Consider the following 22783-nt stretch of genomic DNA (forward strand, 5'->3'; position numbering starts at 1 on the left):
AACTGCTCGATCCAAGTTTACAGTGTCGCCATGATAGTTTTAAAAGTGACAGTGCCGAGGCAGGGAATAAGTAACACTGGCTTTCTGTGAAGAGTACACGAAACAAAACTGCATTTCCGAGATGTCTGCACACTCCTCCTAGGAAACTCTAGGCTTTGAAGTTTAAAACCTGAGTACCTACAATGCAATGAACTATGTCCTAGAGTGCTTTACATTTCCACCCACTGAAAGCTGAATGAAGAGCCACATTCAACTGGAATACAACAGAGAAACCTTCCAGATGGACAGCGTGCAAAGAAATCAAATACGCTACATGTTGAAGTTTGGCAGACCAGCTGGGCATCAGTGTCTGTCTTTAAAAAGCACACCAACAGGGTTTTCGCAGTCCAGACAATACTGCACCTGGGGTGCGTGGTGGTCCTTAGAAGTATCTTAAATAGACCTAGATAGAGAAAACCATCTGGATGTGTGGCATACACGTGTGCAATCCTAGCAAGAGAACAAAAGGATCTTTCAAAGTCATCCTTAGCTAAGTAATGAGTTCAAGGCTAGCCTAGACCACACAAGACCAATTCTTCAAAAAAACAAAAGAAAGATGTAATTAAAAAAGGGGGGGGGGTAATCCACCATGTTTTAAAGTGATATAACAATGTCTTTTAAAGCCGGGCGGTGGTGGCGCACGCCTTTAATCCCAGCACTCAGGAGGCAGAGGCAGGCGGATCTTTGTGAGTTTAAGGCCAGCCTGGTCTACCAAGCGAGATCCAGGGAAGGCGCAAAGCTACACAGAGAAACCCTGTCTCGAAAAACAAACAAACAAACAAAAAAACCAATGTCTTTTAAGTTGGTAACATATACAATAGCTTTTAGCCTTTTAGTCTTAAATAGGTCAAATCTATGAAAGTGGGAAAAATATACATACATATATATGTGTACATATACACACAGATGTACATATTTATGTATATACACATATATACACATATATATGTAAGCAAGCAAAGCAACACTCCAAAACCCAAAGTTTTTAGATAAGTATGCATAATTTAAATAAGAACTGAATATGAGGCTTAAACCTTAACAGTTTTCCAGGAAAATGTTTTTCTTTTTGCAGTAGTGGGAACTGAACCCAAAGTCTTGCACATGTAGGCAAGTGCCCTTTGCTACTAACTGAACTGTACCCTAGCCTCCTCGTCCCTTTTCATTTTAAGGTAAGGTATTGCTAAACTACCCACGCTGGCCCTGAATTCACTATGTGGCCCAGACAGACCTTGAATTTTCTATCCTCCTGCCTCAGTCTGCAAAGTAACTGGAATTACAGGCCTGGTAAGAAACTTTTTTGTGTGCCAGGCATGGTGACACATGCCTTCAATCCCAGTATTCGGGATGGGAGACAGAAGCAGGTGGATCTCTAGGAGTTTGAGACCAGCCTGGTCTACAGAGCAAGTTCTAGGACAGCCAGGACTACACAGAGAAACCCTGTCTTGAAAAACCAAAAACAAAACCCTTTTTTCTTTTTTGTCCTTTAAGACCTGATCTCAGCTTATAGCCCTAGCTGACCCAGAGCCCACTATGTAGCCTGGCTGCCCCCTGCCTCCATAAGTTTTGAAAGTGCAAAGTAATGACTTAGAGGGTCCCTTTTCACCTCAATGAAGCAGAGGATATTTAAAATCACTTCCAGCTGGGCACAGTGGCACAGGAAAGAGGCAAGAAGATACCAATTTCAAGGCTAGCCTGGTCTACACACAGACCTAGGCCAACCAGAATGTAGTAAGACCCTGTCTCAAATACACAAAAACCACATCCAACTAAACAGGAAAAGAGAAGATTAAAGATTAGAGATCCTTCATTATCGCAGTTGGTGTTTCTAATGAGATACATTACCCAAAAGCAATTCAACCACATCACTAGATACAAGTTGTTTCTTTAAAAACATGTCCAAGGACAGCTGCCAATATCTGTTTTTAAGAGAAACCTCTCAAGCAAGACAAAGTGTGGGCCAGGGCCACAGGCTGTTCACTCATCACATTGTTGAACAAGAGGAAGTCTTCTGAAACATGTTCCTGGAGTCTACTGAACATCCTTTCTCTGTGCTCAAATGTCAAGCAGTAGCCAATGGCATCTTCTGTTTCTTGAATCCGTTTCTGGAACCTGCATCCATCCCTTGCAAATTCTTCCCATGGTCCTTTGCGATCCTCATCACCACTTATGTAATACTCGGTAACTTCTTCTAGGAAGGTTACCTAGAAAAATAAACCCAATGTTAATTACTTTAGGATCTTAGAACTAGCTGACACCAAAAAGAATCTTTGTGCAAACAGCTAACAACGCTGCAAAAATCAGTGTGCATTTCTTTATTGATCCACAGACTGAGTCTCTTCAAGCCCAATTCTAGTTTTGGTTTTTTTGTTTTTGTTTTTGTTTTTGTTTTTTCTGAGACAGGGTTTCTCTGTGTAGCTTTGCGCCTTTCCTGGAACTCACTTGGTAGCCCAGGCTGGCCTCAAACTCACAGAGATCCGCCTGCCTCTGCCTCCTGAGTGCTGGGATTAAAGGTGTGTGCCAACACTGCCCGGCCCAATTCTAGTTTTATGGTGTTGAAAAATAAACCAGAGATGGGAACTTGATTTCCCTATTATTAATCCTGTTATCCTTTCATTCTTAAATATAAAAATTTGGTTTTTTAGTATTGTTCCCCCAAAATGAAAAAGTATACAGGAAGTAACCACTACAACCCGGAAAAGGCCACGACACTCCCATGACCGAAGCACTAGAATCCGGGGTAGGAAGCCAGAATGGGTTACATGGGATTCGCCATTAAAAAAAAAAAAAAAAAAAAAAAAAAAGGTGCTTTAAAGCATGTTTAATAGTTACATCAGCTAATCCCACTGAGGCCTATAGCTTCCCTTCCCTTTACATCAGGCCTCGGAATGCCCCTGAGGACAATTAGGAGGCATGTAACACCTTACTAGATATTGCAATCTAGTGGTTACCAAGTCAATGTCACTAAGATAAATAAAATAAGCACTTTTATACCGTTTGCCAAATGCCAAACTTTTTTCACAGAAGTTTACAAAGTGTTCTCATTTGATTCTCATGCCAACCCATTGAGGTATGAACCAGTGTCATCACCAGAAACCTGGAGATGTAGCTCAGGGGTAGACCCCTTGTTCAGGATGATCAAGGGGCTAGCCTCCTGCAGCAAATTAAGTAAATAAACAAACAAATGACCCTCTCATTATATCATTCTGAAACATGAACTAAAATTTAATTTTTAGTATAACTTATTATGCCTCTATATAGGCAAGACATAAGATCAACACCCTTTAGATATTTCCTGTCCCGAGAATAGTCTCGAAACTGGCCCTTTGGAGCCAGTGGCTCACAACAAGGTCCATTGGACAGGCACTGGCACAAGTATAAGAAACTAAAGAAACTCCCTCGCCGGGTGGTGGTGGCACACACCTGTAATCCCAGCACCCGGGAGACAAAGGCAGGTGGATCTCTGTGAGTTCGAGGCCGGCCTGGTCTACAGAGTGAGATCCTGGACAGGCTCCAAAGCTACAGAGAAACCCTGGGGTGGGGGGGAGGTCCCTCAACAGTAAAGGACATCTTTGAGCTTGGGGGTGGCATGTATTCTCAATTAATAACTTCAGCTGGATAAGCAGTAAGAGAAATAAAGCAATTCAAATACCCTGAACATAAAGTAAACTGAATAATAATATAATGAAAGAGCAAACTGCCCCATGAAGTTATAAAATTAGCCCGGAGGCTCACAAATACCCCTGCACTTCAGAGGCTGAGGTACCAGGCTCAACACGACTTTGAGGCCAGCTTGAATTCCAGTGAGTTCTAAGCCAGCTTGCATTAGTGAGACCTAAAAACAAAATGAGCTGAAACTTCTGGCCAGCTTGGGAGACAGGAGATGTAGGAAAGCCAGGAGTATTGCTTTTGCTTCCCTCTCTCTCTCTCAAGAAAAGATCCCACCCATGTATCCCTGGCAAGTCTGGAACTCACTATGTAGACCAAGCTAGACTCCAAAACTCACAAAATAATCCACCTGCCTCTAACTCCCAAGCGCTGGGATTACACCACCACAATCACTTCCCTTCTGGGCAAACAACTAGATAAACCTAACTTGCTATGTGGGTTATTATTAGTGGTGATATATCATTATATAGTACAATATTACTAGTATTCATCACTAGTTGCATAGAACTAGTATTCTGGGTTCTAATGGACAGGAATAAAGACATTGTCGTCATGAAATAAAATATTAAGTATTCACAAATACATGTGAACATTTTTTAACTTCAGGACCCACCAACCTAAATGGCAGCCCTGCTAACGTCTATATCCTGGCATCCTTTCAGATAGGACTATTTCTCTATATTGGGAAGAAGGGCCATTTGAGTATTTCTCAATCCAAGCACATGAGCTCAAGAGGCCTTCCTCAAAAATATGAGTAACTATGCCTCACAGGAAAAGTCAGGCTGCTATAGTAACCATATCAAAATACAGCAAATCACTAGTCCTGTAAAAGGAAAGAAACAAACCTTTTTTCTTTTGATATGGGTGCATTTTTCTCCAGAAAGAGCCTCACCCAGCCCATAGTCTGGACAGTTATCTTCTTGGCTTTCTAACAGTTGTACCTTACAAGAAAGTAAGTTATGACACCCAGAAAAGGCCACCATGGCCTCAGACGATGCTTTTGAGTCCTGACAGCCTTTCCAGTTTTTCCCTGATGTTTGAAAAGGAGCCTTAAAATTTAAAAGGTTGTAGGGGTCCTCAGAATTGCAGAAAGAGTTCCACAATCTAAGATTCTCCGCTTCATCTGCACTGGATTCCCAGTCATCTTCCTCCCCAGAACTATGCTCAAGGGTCTCAGGAAGGTGTCCGGTCCGAGAACTTCCTACATCGGAGTTGCCAGACAAGGCCTTCCCTGAATCCCACGTGTCTCCGGGGTCAAGTCTGGCAGCAGTCTGAAGTGCGGCTGTAAAGTTCTGGGGATTGTAAGGATCTACACTGCAGAAAGAGCTCCAAAGGTGAAGCCCGTCAGGGTCCTGTCCCTCCTCTGATTCGGACAGAGAGCCATCACTATCAAAACCATCATCCTCGGGTTCCTCGTCCCAATCCTCACTCTCCGAATCGGAGCTGCTTTCCAAGTCACTGGAGGCACCTCCCAAAATATAATCGATCAGTTTGTTGCTACAAACTGGTCTGGCAGAAACAGGAAGGCCATCCTCTATGTCTGAGCAGTCGACTACACTAGTGTGGTCCCCTTCACTTTCTTTTTCCACAAGTAACTCGAAAGACGGACTGCTTCCCTGGGGGCTTTGTGAAACGTCTTCAATCAACAAGTCTATTTTTTTCTCAGTGGGCTCTGGGCTGGCTCCAGGAGGGGACACGGCGTGTGCTGGCTTATCTGGACAGTGTTGTGGGTCCATCCGGAGAAGGCTATGCTCCTCCTCCAGGCTGTGGTAGCCATTGTCTTGGTCAGGGGTGGGTAACTCTTGCCCCTTGTGGTTAGCCTGGAGGAATTCTAGCCGTTTCGTACGAAGGTGGTGGATTTCCGGCAGGCCTTCGGTAGAAAGAGGGGGACACCTCTGCCACGCGGTTGCCGAGATCTCGGCGCGCAGCGGCTGGGGGCGACAAGCATCTTCAAAGAGGCAACAGCTCTCTGGGGGTAGTGTTCGGAAATCCAGGAGTTGGCCAGCGCCAACGCTGCCCTGCTGACGCAGCTCTAGCTGGGGAAGGCAGTCCAGACAGGAAGGGTTCAGGAGATAGGACACTACCTTGAAACTACCTACGCTCTGAGCGTCGCGAGGCCCAGAGGGGATAGAGCCAAGTTCTCGGTGGGAGACCAGACTGGCTTGAAGACTCCTGTGCAGCAACTCCGCTCCCCACAGCTGCTGCTCCAGGAGAAAGGTGTGCGCTGGAGAGGCCACAGCTCTTTCCTGGCCTTTACATTGCAACGCCACGTCTGAGGATGAGTACGGCCACTGGAGTCCCTCCTCTAGCCAATCAAGGGGACTGACAACCAAGTCTTCCGAAGAGTCCAGCCGCAGTGAACTCAAAGACTTCTGCACCGCGGGAGTGGCTGGCTCCTCCCGTCCTCGCAAGGCTCTCAGGGCGCTGTAACCCGCCACGAAATCTAGCCATCTGGTGGGGATCATGCCACCGAAAAGCTGGCTCCAAATAAACAGCTTCTGGAGCAAGCAAGGCAGCAGGGCAAAGAGCTGGGCAAGCAATCTGGTCCAGTACCTGGTCCGAGGCTCGGGCAGAGCGGAGGCCGGGAGTGCGGGGTCCCCGGAGTTTGCCCGAGAGGGAGGCGTCGGGAACGCGGAAGGGCGGGCGTGCCATCGCCGAAGGAAGGGCAGCCGGAACCAGGAGCCCATCCGAGGGGCAGGCCGCTTCCGAGGCCCGTGCGTCCCCAGCTCCATCTCCTAGCCTCGGCAGCTGCTCAGGCAGAAGCGCGGAGCTCGGCGGCGTCGGGGCGGGCGGGATCCGAGGCCTACACAGCCCCAGCCTCGCCCAGCCACCGAGTCGGTACTGCAGGCCGATCCCCGCGCCGGCAGAGGGGGCCCCGGGAGCGGCGGCTTCCGCCGCGGGCGGTGCGCCGCACAGCTAGGCGGCCCTGGCAGGCTGTGGCGGCCGCAGTTCCGTCCATCCCGGCGGGGAAGGAGGCGTCCTAGTCCTCCACCATAGACCGGGTCCCTCGCGCGGCGGCGGCGGCGGCGTTTCCGGAGGCCGCGGCCAGCACCCAGGCGCGAACCGCGAGAGCGGAAGGGCTGGGTGGCGGGCGGGCGGGCGGGCGGGCGAGGAAGCGAAGCCCAAAATGGCCGCAGCCGAACACCCGGAAGCTGCCGGACCAGACTGAGGACCGAGGGCGTCTACGTCTACCGCCCAGCGCCACCTAACGTCATTTGCAGGACCCCACCCCCACCCCCCGAGGGGCGGACTTGCCTCACCCTCGCGCGTGGCCGCTGATTGGCTGCGCCCGTGGTCCCTATCGGCTTCCTTACTCGGGGTCGAGCCGGCTCGCACGCGGAAAGTTGCATCAGCCGGACCCAGACTGTACGCATGCGCGGTCCATTAGCGCTGGTCTCCTAGGAGACCGCGCGCCCCACCCTCCTGGGTAAAAGGGAGGGGCTCAGGGAGGTCAAGTGGGTTCCTGCAGAACCTGAGAATTCTCCTGAGCCCTGTTCTGTGGACCCGATACATTGGGCCAAGTGTCACGTATCTGATCGGCCTTCTGGTATTGTTAAGTGTGTAAGTAGACGTGAGTTAAATAAGAAGTGGGTAGTGCCTTATAACCAACATGCCTGGGGTTAAGACACACATCATCCGAAGTGAGAACTCAAGTGAACACTGAAATCGCTCATGCATTCCTGTCCCCGCTGCTTTAGGATTTCCAAGTCTCTAGCGTCGCCTGCGGTCTAATCCGGACATCTTTCAGCGTCCAGTTGACAAAATATATACATAGCCCTCAGAAGGAAATCATGGTGTCCTGGGCAAGCTGAAGTCACAGAATGCGAAAAGAGTCTCCGCGATTGTTTCTCATGCTTCTCAGCAATAGCGAATCCAATTCGGTTCGCTTAGTAACAAAGACCATGGGGTATAACGCTCAATGAAGACACATCGGTGACTGTTGTCCTGGGGAGTGGGGAGGGGGGCTGATAATTTTAATTGCTGTAATGGGGCAAGGGTTTTGTTTTGTGAAACAGATTTTACTCTGTAGCCCAGGCTGGCCTCAAACTAACCTCAGTCTTGCTGCTTCGCCTCCCAAGTGCTAATTAGGTCTCTCTTTGTGATTTCGGTCTTAGTTCACTTTCTTTTTCTGTTCTCCCTCTCTTCCCTCCTCCTTCCCCTTCCCTTCCCCCTAGCCGTCCTGGAATTGGCAGTGTAGACCAGGTTGGCCTTGAAAACAGAGATCTGCCCGCCTATGCTTCTCAGTGCAGGGATCAAAGGAATGTGCCACCACACCCGGCCTTCAGTTCACTTTCTTATTTCTTACCATTCTAATCACTAAGTGCAATGGCAAAGTCAAGTAGCTCTCACAGAGGCAGGGGAATAGTTAGAACTAAGAAGATTGTTGGTCTGCGAAGGGAAGCCAGCAGATCCTCACACTTTGTGGGGCCTGTAAAGGCAGATCCTCACACTTTGTGGGGCCTGTAAAGGCAGATCCTCACACTTTGTGGGGCCTGTAAAGGAACAAGTTATTTCTTTCCCCAAACCAAGACTTTCTACTATTAATCCCCAGCAATCTCTTATTACTTACGTCTGGGAATATCTGGTTCCTTAATCCTAAAAACTTTAGGAAAATGTATTAGTACTATGACTCAGTTTTCATAGTAGAAAAGATATGCAAATTAATTCCTGGAAGCTTCAGTTCCTTTTGTGGAGAAGATAAAACTCATTTCTCTTTTAACCAGTGGGTGGGGGAGCTATGTTCCTAATACAGTGCCTGGCCAGATGGGATAGGAACACAAACATTAGCTAATATTCTGCTGTTCTCTGGACAATCCTCAATTGTTTCCCACTGCCTACAGAATAAAGGTTCTATTCAGCCGGAGCTCCCGTCTCTTCTCCTGCATTGGAGTTCTCCTTCCTAGTGTTTGATGGCCAGAGAAACCCTCACCTTTTCTTGTCACATCGCTACTCACACTCCCAAGTTCAACTTGGAGGTCAGTGGCCGAGAGCCGGGCATGGTGGCACACGTCCTTAATCCCAGCAGAGGATATCTGTGAGTTTGAGGCCAGCCTGGTCCACAAAGTGAGTTCCAGAATAGCAAGGGCTATACGAAGAAATAGAGGCCGATGTCTGCTCAAGGCCCCACACGGATCTTCCCACTCAGAATCAATTGGTTCTTTTCAACGCTGGCATCACACCTCTTAACAGAATTTAACTGATTACACCATCCTTTCCTGTAAATGTACACTCCATTCACCAACTTCTTCAACTTCCCAGTGACAAGAGGAACTGTTTTCTACAGAAAGTTCCCTTGAAGCCAGGCAGTGGTGGCGCACACCTTTAACCCCAGCAGCACCCAGGAAGTAGAGGCCAGCGGATCTCTGAGTGTGAAGCCAGCCTGGTCTACAGAGTAAGATCCAGGACAGCTCCAACTACACAGAGAAACCCCACCTCTAGAAAAAATAAAATAAAATAAAATAAAATAGGTTCCCTTGAAGTTGGTTATTAAATGAGCCATTTTGGAGAGTCCTTGGTCCTTTATTTTTTTTCTTGTTTCAGAATTTCTTACATTTGTGTGATGTGTTTCTATTGTGTTCTCTTCTGTTGTTCCTGAGCTCCTACAGATAATTATTGCTCAGGTCAGGATTCCTCTTTTTTTTTTTTTTTTCCATTCCCCGAAACAAGGTTTCTCTGTGTAGCTTTGGTGCCTTTCCTGGAACTCACTCTGTAGCCTAGGCTGGCCTCGAACTCACAGAGATCTGCCTGCCTCTGCCTCTCAAGTGCTGGGGTTAAAGTCATGCACCACCACTGCCCAGCTCAATGGTTTTTGAAATTTATATTTAATGTATTTATTTTAAGTATATGCTGTGTGAACTCACACCACAGGACACGTGAAGGGCAGAGAACAATTTTTGAGACTTTGTTCTCTCCTTCTACCAAGTGGGTCCTCGAGATTGAACTCACGACATTAGGCTTGGCAGAACTTTCTAAGCCATCTCCCTGGCCCCCCACCTCTTTTTGAGACAGTATAAAACTGGGTATGGTGGGTGGCACAGGTTTATAATCCCAGCAGTCCAGGAGCAGAGCTAGGAAGATAGGAGTTCACGGTCATCCTCCAGTACATAGCAAGTTATAGAAGACCCTGTCTCTCAAAATAATTATCTTTAAATAGAAGAAAAGAAAAATAAATAAATAAAATAACAAGCCAAAATAGCTGTTGAGGCTGGATATGGCTCAGTGCTAGAGAGCACTAGCTCTTATAGAGGACCTTGGTGGTTTCCAGCATCTACAACGCAGCTCCCTAACTCCAGTTAGAGGGCATACAGACACACTTGTAGTGGTACATACATACATGCAGGCAAAACATTCATGTACATAAAACGAAATATAAAGAACAATTTTTTAAAATAAATAGCAGAACACAGGACTGCAACTTGAAGCCAGAGCCCACAGCACGCATCAGGAAATGCCCCTGCACCTCTCTCTGGGACTAGAGTGAAGAGGTTGTCTTGCTGTGGGATATTTTTCCGTATGCTGTGAATATGTGTGGTTCCCATTGGCTAATAAATTAAACTGTTTTGGCCTATGGCAAGGCAGCTTAGAGGCAGGTGGGAAATCCAAGCAGAGATACAGAGAAAAGAAGAGCAGAGTCAGGGGAGATGTGAGCTGGTTGCCCAAGGAGCAACAAGATGCCAGCAGACTGGTAATGCCACGGCCATGTGGCAAAACACAGATTAATAGAAATGGGTTAAGGTAAGATGAAAGAGCTAGCTAGTTAGAAGCCTGACATAGGCCATACAGTTGGTAATTAGTATAAGCCTCTGAGTGATTATTTTATAAGTGGCTGCGGAACCTCAGGACCGGGTGGGACACAGGAAAACTTCCAGTTACACTGTCTGTCCTATAACAGCAGCCCCTGATTTGTCACCCACTGTGCTCTTTCAAGTACCTATTGTGCCCTCTTGTGGGGTCTCTGCAAAGGTCACAGTCAACAGAGTAATGATCCACGTGAAGCAAGAAGGAAATCCAGTTCAACACGACTTAGTAGCCCGTGTTTGTTCAAACCTGTAGAGTCTTGACACTGGACAGTTTATTTCAGGCATATTTAAGTACAGCAAAATTTGGAAAAAAGTTTCCTGGTGTAACACAATACTGTGTGCACTAAGAGGCATAATTATAACGAACTCGTCTCGAAATACATGCCACTTCTTTTATGAAGATGGGTTCTAGAGACAGGCTACATGTGTTATCTTAATGTTCGGGGGAGGATCTGGTGTGGTCTCGGCCATACAGATAGCACAAGGACCCCAGAGACTATTAGCCATCTCCTTTCCCAGTTTTCTGGGGAAGAAAAGAGGTTACACATCTCTTCCATTAAAGTGGCAACAGTGTATGTTTATCATTCCAAGTTTCCTTAGTGCTGTTTGTGAGCACAAGCACCTTTGTGCTCCCAACAACCATATGCTGAACTAAATCACAGGACTGAAACTTCCCATCACCCCTAAAAGATTATAAAAAGCCAGACCGGAGAGACTCCTCAAGGGGATTTGCTGGGAGGTGTGCTCCAAAGGCTGCTCTCTGAAGAGTTTCCTCAGCCTCCCCTGCCATCCCTCTCAATATAACTCTTTCCCTTTTCTTTCCTCTTCCTTTTGAAGATTTACTTCTTTTTGTTTTATGTGAACCAGTGCTTTGCCTGCCTGTCTGTGCACCTCGTTCACACCTGGTGCCTGGGGAGGCCGGAAGAGGGCTTAGGATCTGTAAAACTGGAGATACAGATGATGGTTAGCTGCAGTGTGGAAGCTGGGACTTGAACCGGGGTCCTCTGAAGAACACCAGTGCTCTTAACCAGTGAGCCATCTCTCCAGCTCTCTCTCTCTCTCCCCTCCCCCTCAATAAAGCTACTGTCCCCATTATGTTTAGATTCTCCAGTTTTGGGTCCTTTCTCTCTGATGCTCTTCCCTCTCAGTGATGGTCTGGAGGCACTTCATTCTCCTACACCTCACAGAAAGGAGCTGCCTCAACTTCCTTCCCAGACTGCTGCAGCAGCAGCTCCTTTTATTACCATAGCCTTACCTTACCCATGCCCAAACCTCATATTCCAGCTGTAGCTTTTTCACTTAAATAAACCACATGCTCCTGAAATCAATTTTCTTAATTTTTTTTTTTTTAAATGAGGCTTGACGATGTAGCTCAGTGGTAGAGCACTGGCCTAGGGCTTGATCCCCAGCATTGCAAAAGGAAATAATTAAAAACAAACATAACTTCCTTGAGAGGGCTTTCTAGTCCTTGTGCAGGGTTTTTTTTTTGTGTATTTTTTGTTTTGTTTTGTTTTGTTTTTTGGGGAGGACGGGATGAAGGGAGTTTTGAGATAGGGTTTCTCTGTATAACAGACCTGGCTGTCCTTGCTTTGTAGACCAGATTGGCCTTGAATTTACAGAGATCTGACTGCCTCTGCCTCCCTAGCACTGGGATTAAAGGCATGCACCACCATGCCCAGCTCCTTGTGCAGTTTTATTGTTATTTTATTTTATTTATTTTTATTTTTTGAGCTGAGGATCGAACCCAGGGCCTCAGGCTTGCTAGGCAAGCGCTCTACCACTGAGCTAAATCCCCAACCCGTTGTGCAGTTTTAATTGTGATTTTGTTTTTAATTATTCTTATCTTCTAAGTTGTTATCTGAGAACATGCAACCAGGAAGCATATAAAGCTATGAGAATCCGTGGTTTTTGCCTTGCACCTCAACTGGAAGAGAGTGGTGAATCAACCTTTCAGCCAGAGGGCGGAGGGCGGAGGGCGGCGGGCGGCGGGCGGCGGGCGGCTCTGCACACAGAGATAAGAAGTCACCTTGGCGGCCGGCTAGCTGCTGAAGACAAGAAGTCCTTGGACTGGCATTTTTGGCAGAAGACAGCAAAACCCTAGTTCATTATATTTACCTTTAAAGATATCGCCAGGCCTCAGCTAAAACGGTACACAGCTTTTGATTGTTTTTCCAACTCTCTCTTTCTCCTCACATCCCTCGCTGTTCCGGCTTCACACCCTGCCCTCCCAACTCGTGTGTCCCTGAGTTAGCTCTTTTGTTGTTGTTTGTTTGTTTGTTTGTTTTGAGACAGTCTTGCTGTGTAGCCTAGGCTAGCTTTGGACTCATCGGTCTCCCTGCTTCAGCCTCCTGAGTGCTGGGATGACAGATGTACACCCCCACATCAGCTCTTAACCTCTCAGAGACCACTGTCATCATCCCTTATTTTATTTTGTGGTGACCCATCACCCCCAGTCTTTTTTTTCTTTTTCTTTTTTTTTTTTTTGGTTTTTCGAGACAGGGTTTCCCTGTGTAGCTTTGCGCCTTTCCTGGAACTCACTTGGTAGCCCAGGCTGGCCTCGAACTCACAGAGATCCTCCAGCCTCTGCCTCCCGAGTGCTGGGATTAAAGGTGTACCCCACCACCGCCCGGCTCACCCCCACTCTTGAAACCACCCTTCTTCTAGTCAGACATGGCGCTCAGACCTGTAAACCCAGCACTCGAAAGGCTAAACCTGGAGGATTGCCCCCGAGTCTGAGGCCATCCTAGGTTACAAAGAGAGTTTCAAGTTTCCCCAGAGTAAAAGAAACTCTGTCTCAACCAAACAGAACAAACAACATCCTTTCCTTCTCTTGCCTCCCTCTCACACCAACATTCTCCTCTGGCAAACCGCAACCTCATTACACCCAACTACCCGCTCATGCTGTGCCTGCGATCTGCAGTGCAGCCCAGCCCCGGAAGTCAGTCAATCATGCCGACTGACTGCTTCCATTCACACTTGACCACTAATCTCATCTAATCTCATCGAGGCTGGGTGCCCTGCCCTCATCCCCTAGTAGTTCAGTTTTTCCCAGGCCTTGGGACTATTTCACAATGCTCCCCCTTCAAATTCCCAGCCTTCCCATAAATACTCATTCTTAGCCTAAAATCCCACCTCATGCTGTGAGAGTCAAAGTTACATTTTAAGTTTTAATTATTATGCCTAAGATTCATGAAACAAAAATGCCTCTTGCCGGGTGGTGGTGACGCACGCCCATAATCCCAGCACTCGGGAGGTAGAGGCAGGTAGATCTCTGAGTTCGAGGCCAGCCTGGTCTACAGAGCTAGTCCAGGACAGGCTCCAAAGCTACAGAGAGACCCTGTCTAGAAAAACAAAACAAAACAAAACAAAAACCAAAAACCAAACCAAAATGCCTCTGATTTGCAAGCCCCTTGCCCAAGGACAGATGGCTCCTGACATGTAGGAGGCTATTGTTATGGGAGATAACAAGCCACGTGTTTTCACGTCTCTAAACAAGTGTGTTTGCCCCACGTGCAATCCATCCACCTGGACAGTATTTAATTAAAGCTTGCTTTGAATTGTGGTAGTGGTCTTATGTTCGACCAGTGGGCTTAACCATACTTCACTGAGCAAACAAAAACTCTCTTCATTTTTCCCCTGCCCAATCCACCTGTAACTGGACTCGTTCAGAACCTTTAATCTCATTACACAGCCAAGAAGCCTCTGAGATCCTAGCCCTCGGCTTCTTTTAAGGACGCTGGGCCATGTTTTCACTTCTCTGTAACACACAAGATTGCCTCTCAGTGATAAATTATTCAGGCTAGCGTACTTTAATGTAAACTATGTTTTAAAACCCTCTTAGATATATTCTCCTCCAACTTTATTCATTTTATTTTATGAGTATGAGTGTTTTGCCTGTGTGTATACCTGTGTCCTACATGCATGGAGTGCTTGAGGGGGCCAGAAGGGGAGCCACATCCCCTGGAAATGAAATTACAAGTGGTAATGAGCTGTCGGGGAAGGTTAGGTGCTGGGATTGGAACCACAGACCCCTGGAAGACTAGTGAGTGCTCTTAACCACTAAGCCATTTCTCCACTTCCCTCCAAGTTTTTACCAAAGCTAGATATCCCAAGAGTTGCTTATGTTCATTATCTCTATCCCCCCCACAGGGTTTCTCTGTGTAGTTTTGGTGCCTGTCCTGGATCTCACTCTGTAGACCAGGCTGGCCACGAACTCACAGAGATCCACCTGGCTCTGCCTCCCGAGTGCTGGGATTAAAGTCTTGCGCCACCACCGCCCAGCTCCCACTCTCTCTTAAAGCTACTCCAAGATGGCCTTTACCCTGCCCACCTACACTCAGCCTCCAAGAACCTTTTAGTATATCTAGTCTCTGAATTCTTGGGGGTTGAATTATGCCTTCTATAAATAAGATGCTGAACCTCTAACACCCAGTTCTTATGAGTTGATATTATTGGAAATTCCTTCTTTGCAGATGATCATGTTAAAAATGAAGTCATTAGGATGAGCCCTAATCCAATTAATAGAATTCTTTCTTTCTTTCTTTCTTTCTTTCTTCTTCTTCTTCTTCTTCTTCTTCTTCTTCTTCTTCTTCTTCTTTCTTCTTCTTCTTCAAGCTGAGGATCGAACCCAGGGCCTTGCGCTTGCTAGGCAAGAGCGCTCTACCACTGAGCTAAATCCCCAACCCTAGAATTCTTATGAAGAGTGGAAATTGATCAGAGACGTGTATGTGCACACAGAGAGAGTGCTGTGAAAGCATGAAGTCAGAGGTTAGAGAAATGTATCTCTCAGTAAACAACCGGACATGGGACGAGAAGCCTAAAACAGATTCCTCCCCACCTTCCTCAGAGGAAATAGATCCGCAGAGCCCTTGATCCTGGAGCTGTAGCCGCCTCCTCTGAAGTAAAAGGATTACACTCCTGCACCCAGGCCTGGCACTCAACAGCTTCTCTTTGTTTCCCATGCCAGCATCCACTTGGCTTTCCTAGAATTTCATTGCTGTTTCTTCTTCCTCCTGCTCCTGCTCCTCCTCCTCTTCCCCTTCCTCCTCCTCCTCTTCCCCTTCCTCCCCCTTCTTCTCTTCCTCCTCCTCTTTTTCTTCCTCCTCCTCTTCCCCCTCTTTTTCTTCCTCCTCCTCTTCCCCCTCTTTTTCTTCCCCCTCCTCTTCCCCCTTTTTCTTCCTCCTCCTCTTCCCCCTCTTTTTCTTCCTCCTCCTCTTCTACCTCCTCCTCTTCCTTCTGTTACTCTTTGTCCTCCTCATACTGGTTTTTCTAGATTCTGTAACCCAGGTGATTTCCTCCAGTTCCAAGAATTTAAAGGCATCCAGATGCTGCAGCCCTGGGCCTACTCCAGACTGACTGCCCCTTTGAGCTGCGGATGTCACTTGGACATCCATCAGACACGTCAAGCTTAGTGTGCCTTCATGTGATCCCCACTAACCATAAGCATGCACCCCCTAACTGAGCTAGGTCATCCTTGCCACCTCTTTCTCCTTGGGGGGACTGAACTTGGGAGGCAAGCACTCTACACTCATCTCCCCTGTCCCTGTCATCCTATTGCTAGGTATTGGACTAGGATGTCACACATGCTAGGGAAGAGCTGCTCCACTGAGCTACATTCCCAGCCCCGGATGACATTTTAAAATGAAAGTCGGAGCACAGCTGGTGGCACAAACCTGTAATCCCAGTGCTCAGGAGGCTGTGACAGGTGATAAGGAGTTCAAGGATATTCTGGGATACATAGCAAGTTAAAGGTTAACCCGAGCTCCATAGTGAGACCTTGTCTTGAGCTGGGGGATGGGGACATGAAGAAAGGAAAGGAAAAAGAGAGGGAGGAGGGGGGAAAGGGGGGTCAGAGGAGCTGGCTCACTTAAGGTGTTTCCTGTGAAGTCCACTCTGCCCATTCTCCCTCCTCCTGTCTTGTCCATGCCACACACTAGTGTTTAATAACCACTGGGTTTGGTGAGTATTGGTTCCTGTAACCCCTGAAGACATTAAAATCTGTGACTGTTCAAATGACTTAGATAAAATGGCATCCTGGAGCTACACGGAGTTGACTAAGTACCCATTGCCCTCTTCAAGCCAACTGGGGAGAAAGTTGTTCAGTTTTTCTTTCTAGAAGAAAATCCTAAAAATCCAGACCCCTCTCACCATACACATGGAGCAACATTCCCTGGATCCAGGCAAAGAGATCTCAGTTAAACCTGCAAGCCCTTGGAGCGCAAGCCTCATTACAGGCAGAAATATAACACACCTGTGGAGGTTTAAGTGAGTGATGTCCCCATTGGCTCAGGTATGTAAACACTCTATCCCAGTTGGCGGTGCTGTTTGGGGAGCTAACGGAACTTCAGGATGTCTGGCCTTCCTGGAGGAAGTGCATCACTGGGGGTGGGCTTTGAGAGTGGCTATCCTTGTCCCACTTCCTGTTCTCTCTCTGCTTTGTGTTTGCTGTTGTAGGTGTGATCCATCTCTCGGCTCCCTGCTCCGGCCAGCTGCTGCCATGCCTCCACTGTTGTCATGGACTCTCATTCTGGAGATGGAAGCCCGGACAACCTCCCTCTTCCTTAAGTTGCCTGCAGCGATGGTGTTTTGTCACAGCAGCAGAGAGTAACTAATACCTCACCCCAAGGGTGTACCGTTGCTTTGGCAATGCTGAGGACTCGGCAGCAATGCTTGCTTTTACATGTTCTTCCTGTTTTTAGTTTTTTCCAGACAGGGTTTCTCTGTAGCTTTGGAGCCTTTCCAGGAACTCATTCTGTAGCCCAGGCTGGCCTTGAACTCACAGAGATCCACCTGCCTCTGCCTCCCGAGTGCTGGGACTACAGGCATGTGCCACCACTGCCCGGCAGGATTGTCTTTCTAAGGGCTCTGTCTTAGTTAAAGTTTATATTGCCTTGAAGAGACACCATGACCACAGCAACTCTTTTATTTTTAATTATGTGCATTGGTGTTTTGCCTGCATGTATGTCTTTGTGAAGGCATCATCAGACCCTCTGGAACTGGAGTCACAGACAGTTGTGTATGATGATATATTGTGTACCCTAATAAAATTTACCTGAAGACCAGAGACCAGAAAAGGCCACTAGATTAAAAATAGATGAGGCAGTGGTGGAACACACATTTAATCCTAGCACTCAAGAGGCAAAGATCTTTCTGGATCTCTGTAGATCTACTTGAGATTGATTCAGTCTGGGAAGACATAGAGTCAGGCAGTGGTGGCACACACCTTTAATCCCAGTACTTGGAAGTCATATGCCTTTAATCCCAGCACTTGAGATCTCACACCTTTAGTCCCAGTATTTGGGAAGCACACACACACACACCATTAATCCCAGCACTAGGAAGGAAGTGATGGCTGGGTGGAAAAAGGTATAGAAGGGTGAGGAGACAGGAACTAAGGCTTTTCAGACAGGAGTCCTAGAGGTGAGACGTGGCAGTGGTTTGTTCCTTTGTCTCTCTGATCTTTCAGCATTTACTCCAATATCTGGCTCTAAGTTTATTTATTTTATTATTATTATTATTATTATTATTATTATTATTATTATTAGACCTTTAGGAAATTGAACAACAGAGCAGCGCCCCAGAGATCCCGTGTCTGTGTCTTGCTTCAACAGTATTTGGACGGAGCAGACCCCGGGACTCCCTTTGTCAGCTTCCAGCCACCCTTCAGTGTCTCCAGGCGCAGCCTCTGGGACCACCTCCTCACAGTCTTCAGCTCCTAGGACCAGCACGTCTCTTGGCAGTTAGCTCCATACTGCATATCAGCCGTGAGCTCCCAGGTTCGTCAGAATTATTCCACCAAAGTGGAGGCTGCAGTGAACCGCCTGGTCAACTTCCACCTGCGGACCTCCTACACCTACCTCTCTTTGGGCTACTGTTTTGATCGGGATGACTTGGCCCTAGAGGGTGTAGGCCACTTCTTCTGAGAATTGGCCGAGGAGAAGCGCAAGGGTGCTGAGCAGCTGCTCAAGATATAGGATGATCGCCGGGGCCGTGCACTATTCCAGGATGTGCAGAAGCCATCTCAGGAGGCCATGGAAACTGCCTTGGCCCTGGAGAAGAACCTGAACCGGGCCCTCTTGGATCTTCATGCCCTGGCTTCTGTTCGAACAGATTCTCACCCCTGTGACTTCCTAGAAAACCACTTCCTGGATGAGGAGGTGAAGCTCGTCAAAAAGATGGGCAACCACCTGATCAACCTCCACAGGGTGGCCGGGCCACAGCCAGCACAGACTGGTTTGCCCCCCCCACCCCTGCCATCTCTGGGCGAGTACCTCTTTGAGAGGCTCACTCTCAAGCATGACTAGGAGGTGTCACCTTCCAAGGGACTCCCTCTTCTTCTCTGCACCAGCCAGCCTCAGGACCTTCACCTGAACCCCTAGGCAGCTTTGTAACCGCTCTGGAGCCCCTCCCAAGTCTTGGGACCAATTGAAAATAGCAAAAAAAATAGAGGGCTGGAGAAATGGCTCAGAGGTTAAGAGCACTTACTGCTCTTCCAGAGGTCCTGAGTTCAGTTCCCAGCAACCACACGGTGGCTCACAACCATCTGTAATGAGATCTGTCTCCCTCTTCTGTGTACATAATAAATAAATAAATCTTTAAAAAAGAAAGGAAGAAAGGAAGGAAGAAAGGAAGAAAGAAAGAAAGAAAGGAAGAAAGAAAGAAAGAAAGAAAGAAAGAAAGAAAGAAAGAAAGAAAGAAAAGAAAGAAAGAAAAGAAATTGAACAACAGCCAGGCGGTGGTGGTACATGCCTTTGATCCCAGTGTAGCTGGAGTTTTCCTGTGTCCACCCGGCTCCTACCACCACTCAGACTCAAGTAAACACACAGAGACTTATATTACTTATATACTGTGTGGCCGTGGCAGGCTTCTTGCTATCCAGTTCTTATATCTTAAATTAACCATTTCTATTAATCAATAAGTTGCCATGTGGCTTGTGGCATACCCGTACTTTTTCTCTGTGTCTGGCTGGTGACCGTGACTCAGCCTTCCTCTTCCCAGAATTCTCTTCTCTGCTTGTCCTGCCTGGCTACTGGCCAATCAACAAACTCAGAGCAACACATTCACAGCATACAGAGCGATATCCACAGCATCCCAGCACTCAGGAGGCAGAGCCAGACAGATCTCTGTGAGTTCAAGGCCGGCCTGGTCTACAGAGTGAGATCCAGGACAGGCAGCAAAAAACTACACAGAAACCCAGTCTTGAAAAACCAAAAAAAAAAAAAAAAATTTTTTTTGAACAACAGTTGTGAGATACCATGTGGGTCCTTGTAATTGAATTGGGTCCTCTGGAAGAGCAGCCAGTGCTCCTAACTGCTGAGCCATCTCTCCAGCCCCAGACCACAGCATCTCTCTCTTTCTTTTATTTATTTATTTATTTTTTTGCAAGACAGGGTTTCCCTGTGTACCTTTGGAGCCTGGAACTCACTCTGTAGCCCAGGCTGGCTTCAAACTCACAGAGACCTGCCTGCCTCTGCCTCCTGAGTCACAGCATCTCTTATAAAGGAAAACATTTAATTGGGGCTTGCTGACAGTTTCAGAGGTTTAGTCCATTGTCATGGCAGGAAACATGGAAGCATGCAGGCAGACATGGTGCTAGAGAAGGAGCTGAGAATTCTACACACACATACACTGAAAGTAAAAAAATTGAAGTGGAATTTAGGGGTGTATACTTCTATAATCCCAGCACTCAGGGACAGAGGCAGGTAGATCTCTGTGATTTCAAGGCCAGCCTGAACTACATAGTGAGTTCCTGGCCCACTAGGGTTACATAGTAAAATCCTATCTCAGCCAAAAGATTCTCCTGTTCCCCACTTCCCATTACCCAGAGCACCCACATCCAAATGCTGATGGCAGATTCTTCATGGGGACTCTTTCCCCAGAGAAACCTGAACAACCTCTAAGGAATCATAGCAAAATAAGAGCAGGAAGAGCAGAGGTCACCTGAAAATGTTTTTAAGAAAGCAATGAGAGCCAGGGGGTGGTGGCGCACACCTGTAATCCCAGTACTCGAGAGGCAGAGGCAGGTGGATCTCTTTGAGTTCAAGGCCAGCCTGGTCTACAGAGTGAGATCCAGGAAAGGCACAAAGCTACACAGAGAAACCCTGTCTCAAAAACAAACAAACAAATAAACACACAAAAAATACCCCAGCACTTTGGAGGCAGAGACAGGTGGATCTCTGTGAGTTTGAAGCCAGCCTGGTCTACACAGTGAGTTCCAGGACAGGTTCCAAAGCTACAGAGAAACACTGTCTCAAAAAGCCAAAAAAAAAAAAAAAAAAAAAAAAAAAGAAAAGAAAAGAAAGCAGTGGTGTGGATCAATCTCTCTCCCTCTCTCTCTCTCTCTCTCTCTCTCTCTCTCTCTCTCTCTCTCTCTCTCTCTCATGCATGTGAGTGCTTGGTCTGTCTGTATGTATGTATACCACATGTGTGCCTGGTGCACACAGAGTTAAAGGAGGGCATCAGATCTCCTGGAACAAGAGTTCCAGACAGTTGTGAATCATCATGTGGGGGCTGGTGTGACAGGGCAAGGCAGTACAGCGGTCCCTCCATCTTGTATTTTTGCTGAGGCCCTCTCAGGTTTAACTAGAATTTGATCTCCTTGATGGAGAATCCTGTGCAAAATTACCCAGTTGTATTGTAGAAATCCAAGACCAAGATGCTCCAGCTAACTCAGCTTCTGTTAAACTACCTGCTTCTGCCAAGATCACTTCAGCTGCTGACCAGGATGTTGTTTTTGCTTTCAAAAATCCCGTGCTCTGGACACTGAGGCTATCCCTGGGCCCCACAAATACACGCGTATAGTCCTAGTCGGCTGGAATAAAGATTTTCGATTGGCTATAAACTGTGTCTGAGTGGTCATCTCTGGTACTCCCCATAACACAGGGAACCAAATCTGGGTCCTCTGCAGAGCAACAGCTGCCCTTAACCACTGAACCATTCTATAGCTCCTTGGTTTAAGGGAAAAAAGTTTTTAGAGCTCAGAGATAGCTTAGCAGTTAAGAGCATTTACTGCTCTGAAATGACTAGGGTAAGGCCATCCTGTTCTGACTTCATTTTTTTGTTTGCTTAGACAGTTCTCAGACCTCTACCCCCTTCCCCCAGCCATCATGTCTGCCTTGGCAACACATTTAAGAGATTTCCATGACCTTTGCAAAGGAACACAGAGGTCCTGGGGCTCAAAGAAGCACTAGGGAAATCAGAAATGTTTCCTGAGATAACAAAGAGTTGTTTCTCAACAGAAGAGATGTAGAACATGTTTTTGTTCCAGAAGGCTGGGAATGGAGCTTAGTCGATCCTTGTTCTATCTGTAGGGCCAGGCCATAGCTAGCTCCTCCAAGCTCCCCCAAGCAGGAACAGAGATAACTGATGGTCTATCTGTATGACTGAGATCACACCAGACCCTCCCCCTAGACTGTTAAGATAACACATGTAGCCGGTCTCTAGACTCCATCTCAAGGGAAGAAGGGGCGTGTACTTTGATAAGAATTTTGATGTAAGTATGCCCTTTTGAGCACAGGGGATTGTGTTACACCAGGAAACTTTTTTCCAAGTTAAACTGTACTTAACTATGCCAACAATATGCTGCCCGGGGTCAGACTCCAGAAGTTTGAGCCAACACCGGCTACTCGATCGTGTTGAACTGGATTTCCTTTTTGCCTCATGTGAATCATTTGCTGGCTGTGGCATTTGCTGAGACCCCCCAAACATGGCGTTTGCCATTGTCCAGATATATTAACCAAAACAATCATCAAGTTATGTGTGAGATAACTACTATGCTCTACCAGGAGTGAACATTTCAAGGTTACTCTGACCTTCATCTAACTTTGATGTTTCTTTATGGGTTTTGCCTTTAAAAACTCTGTATCCCACCGGGCAGTGGTGGCACACGCCTTTAATCCCAGGACTTGGGAGGCAGAGCTAGGCTGATCTCTGTGAGTTCCAGACCAGCCTGTTCTAGAGAGTGAGATCCAGGAGAGGCACCAAAACTACACAGAGAAACCCTGTCTCAAAAAACAAAAAAAAAGTGTGTGTGGGGGGGAGAAGTAAACAAAAAAACTCTGTATCCTGAGGTTGGGCACCAAGAGACCTTTCAGGGGCACAAGCCCACTTCTTGGTCTAGCCATCAATAAAAAGGACATAGAAGTTTTAATTGGTTTAATCAATGTGGTAGCTGTCAATAACTGTCCTTCAAGGATCATTACATTCTCCCAGAGGGCCAGGTTTGGTTCTCAGGATTCATAAGACAGCTCACAAACATCCCTAGTTCCAGGGGATCCACT

At 47.1% G+C, this 22783-nt stretch overlaps 1 protein-coding gene and 1 pseudogene across 1 annotated transcript; one reads left to right on the forward strand and one right to left on the reverse strand.

The window, feature by feature from the left end:
• Positions 1-1773: 1773 nt before the first annotated feature.
• Ppp1r15b (protein phosphatase 1 regulatory subunit 15B) lies at positions 1774-7035 on the reverse strand. The gene is made up of 2 exons (XM_036202995.1): positions 4551-7035; positions 1774-2240 (listed from the first exon to the last, which is right to left on the reverse strand). The coding sequence occupies exons 1-2, from the start codon at positions 6435-6437 to the stop codon at positions 1962-1964; spliced, it is 2166 nt and encodes a 721-aa protein (XP_036058888.1). The 5' UTR covers positions 6438-7035; the 3' UTR covers positions 1774-1961.
• A 9741-nt stretch (positions 7036-16776) lies between these two features.
• Positions 16777-18808, forward strand: LOC118592893 (annotated as a pseudogene).
• Positions 18809-22783: the final 3975 nt, after the last annotated feature.

This window comes from Onychomys torridus, chromosome 11, assembly GCF_903995425.1.
Source record: "Onychomys torridus chromosome 11, mOncTor1.1, whole genome shotgun sequence".
NCBI lineage: Eukaryota > Metazoa > Chordata > Mammalia > Rodentia > Cricetidae > Onychomys > Onychomys torridus.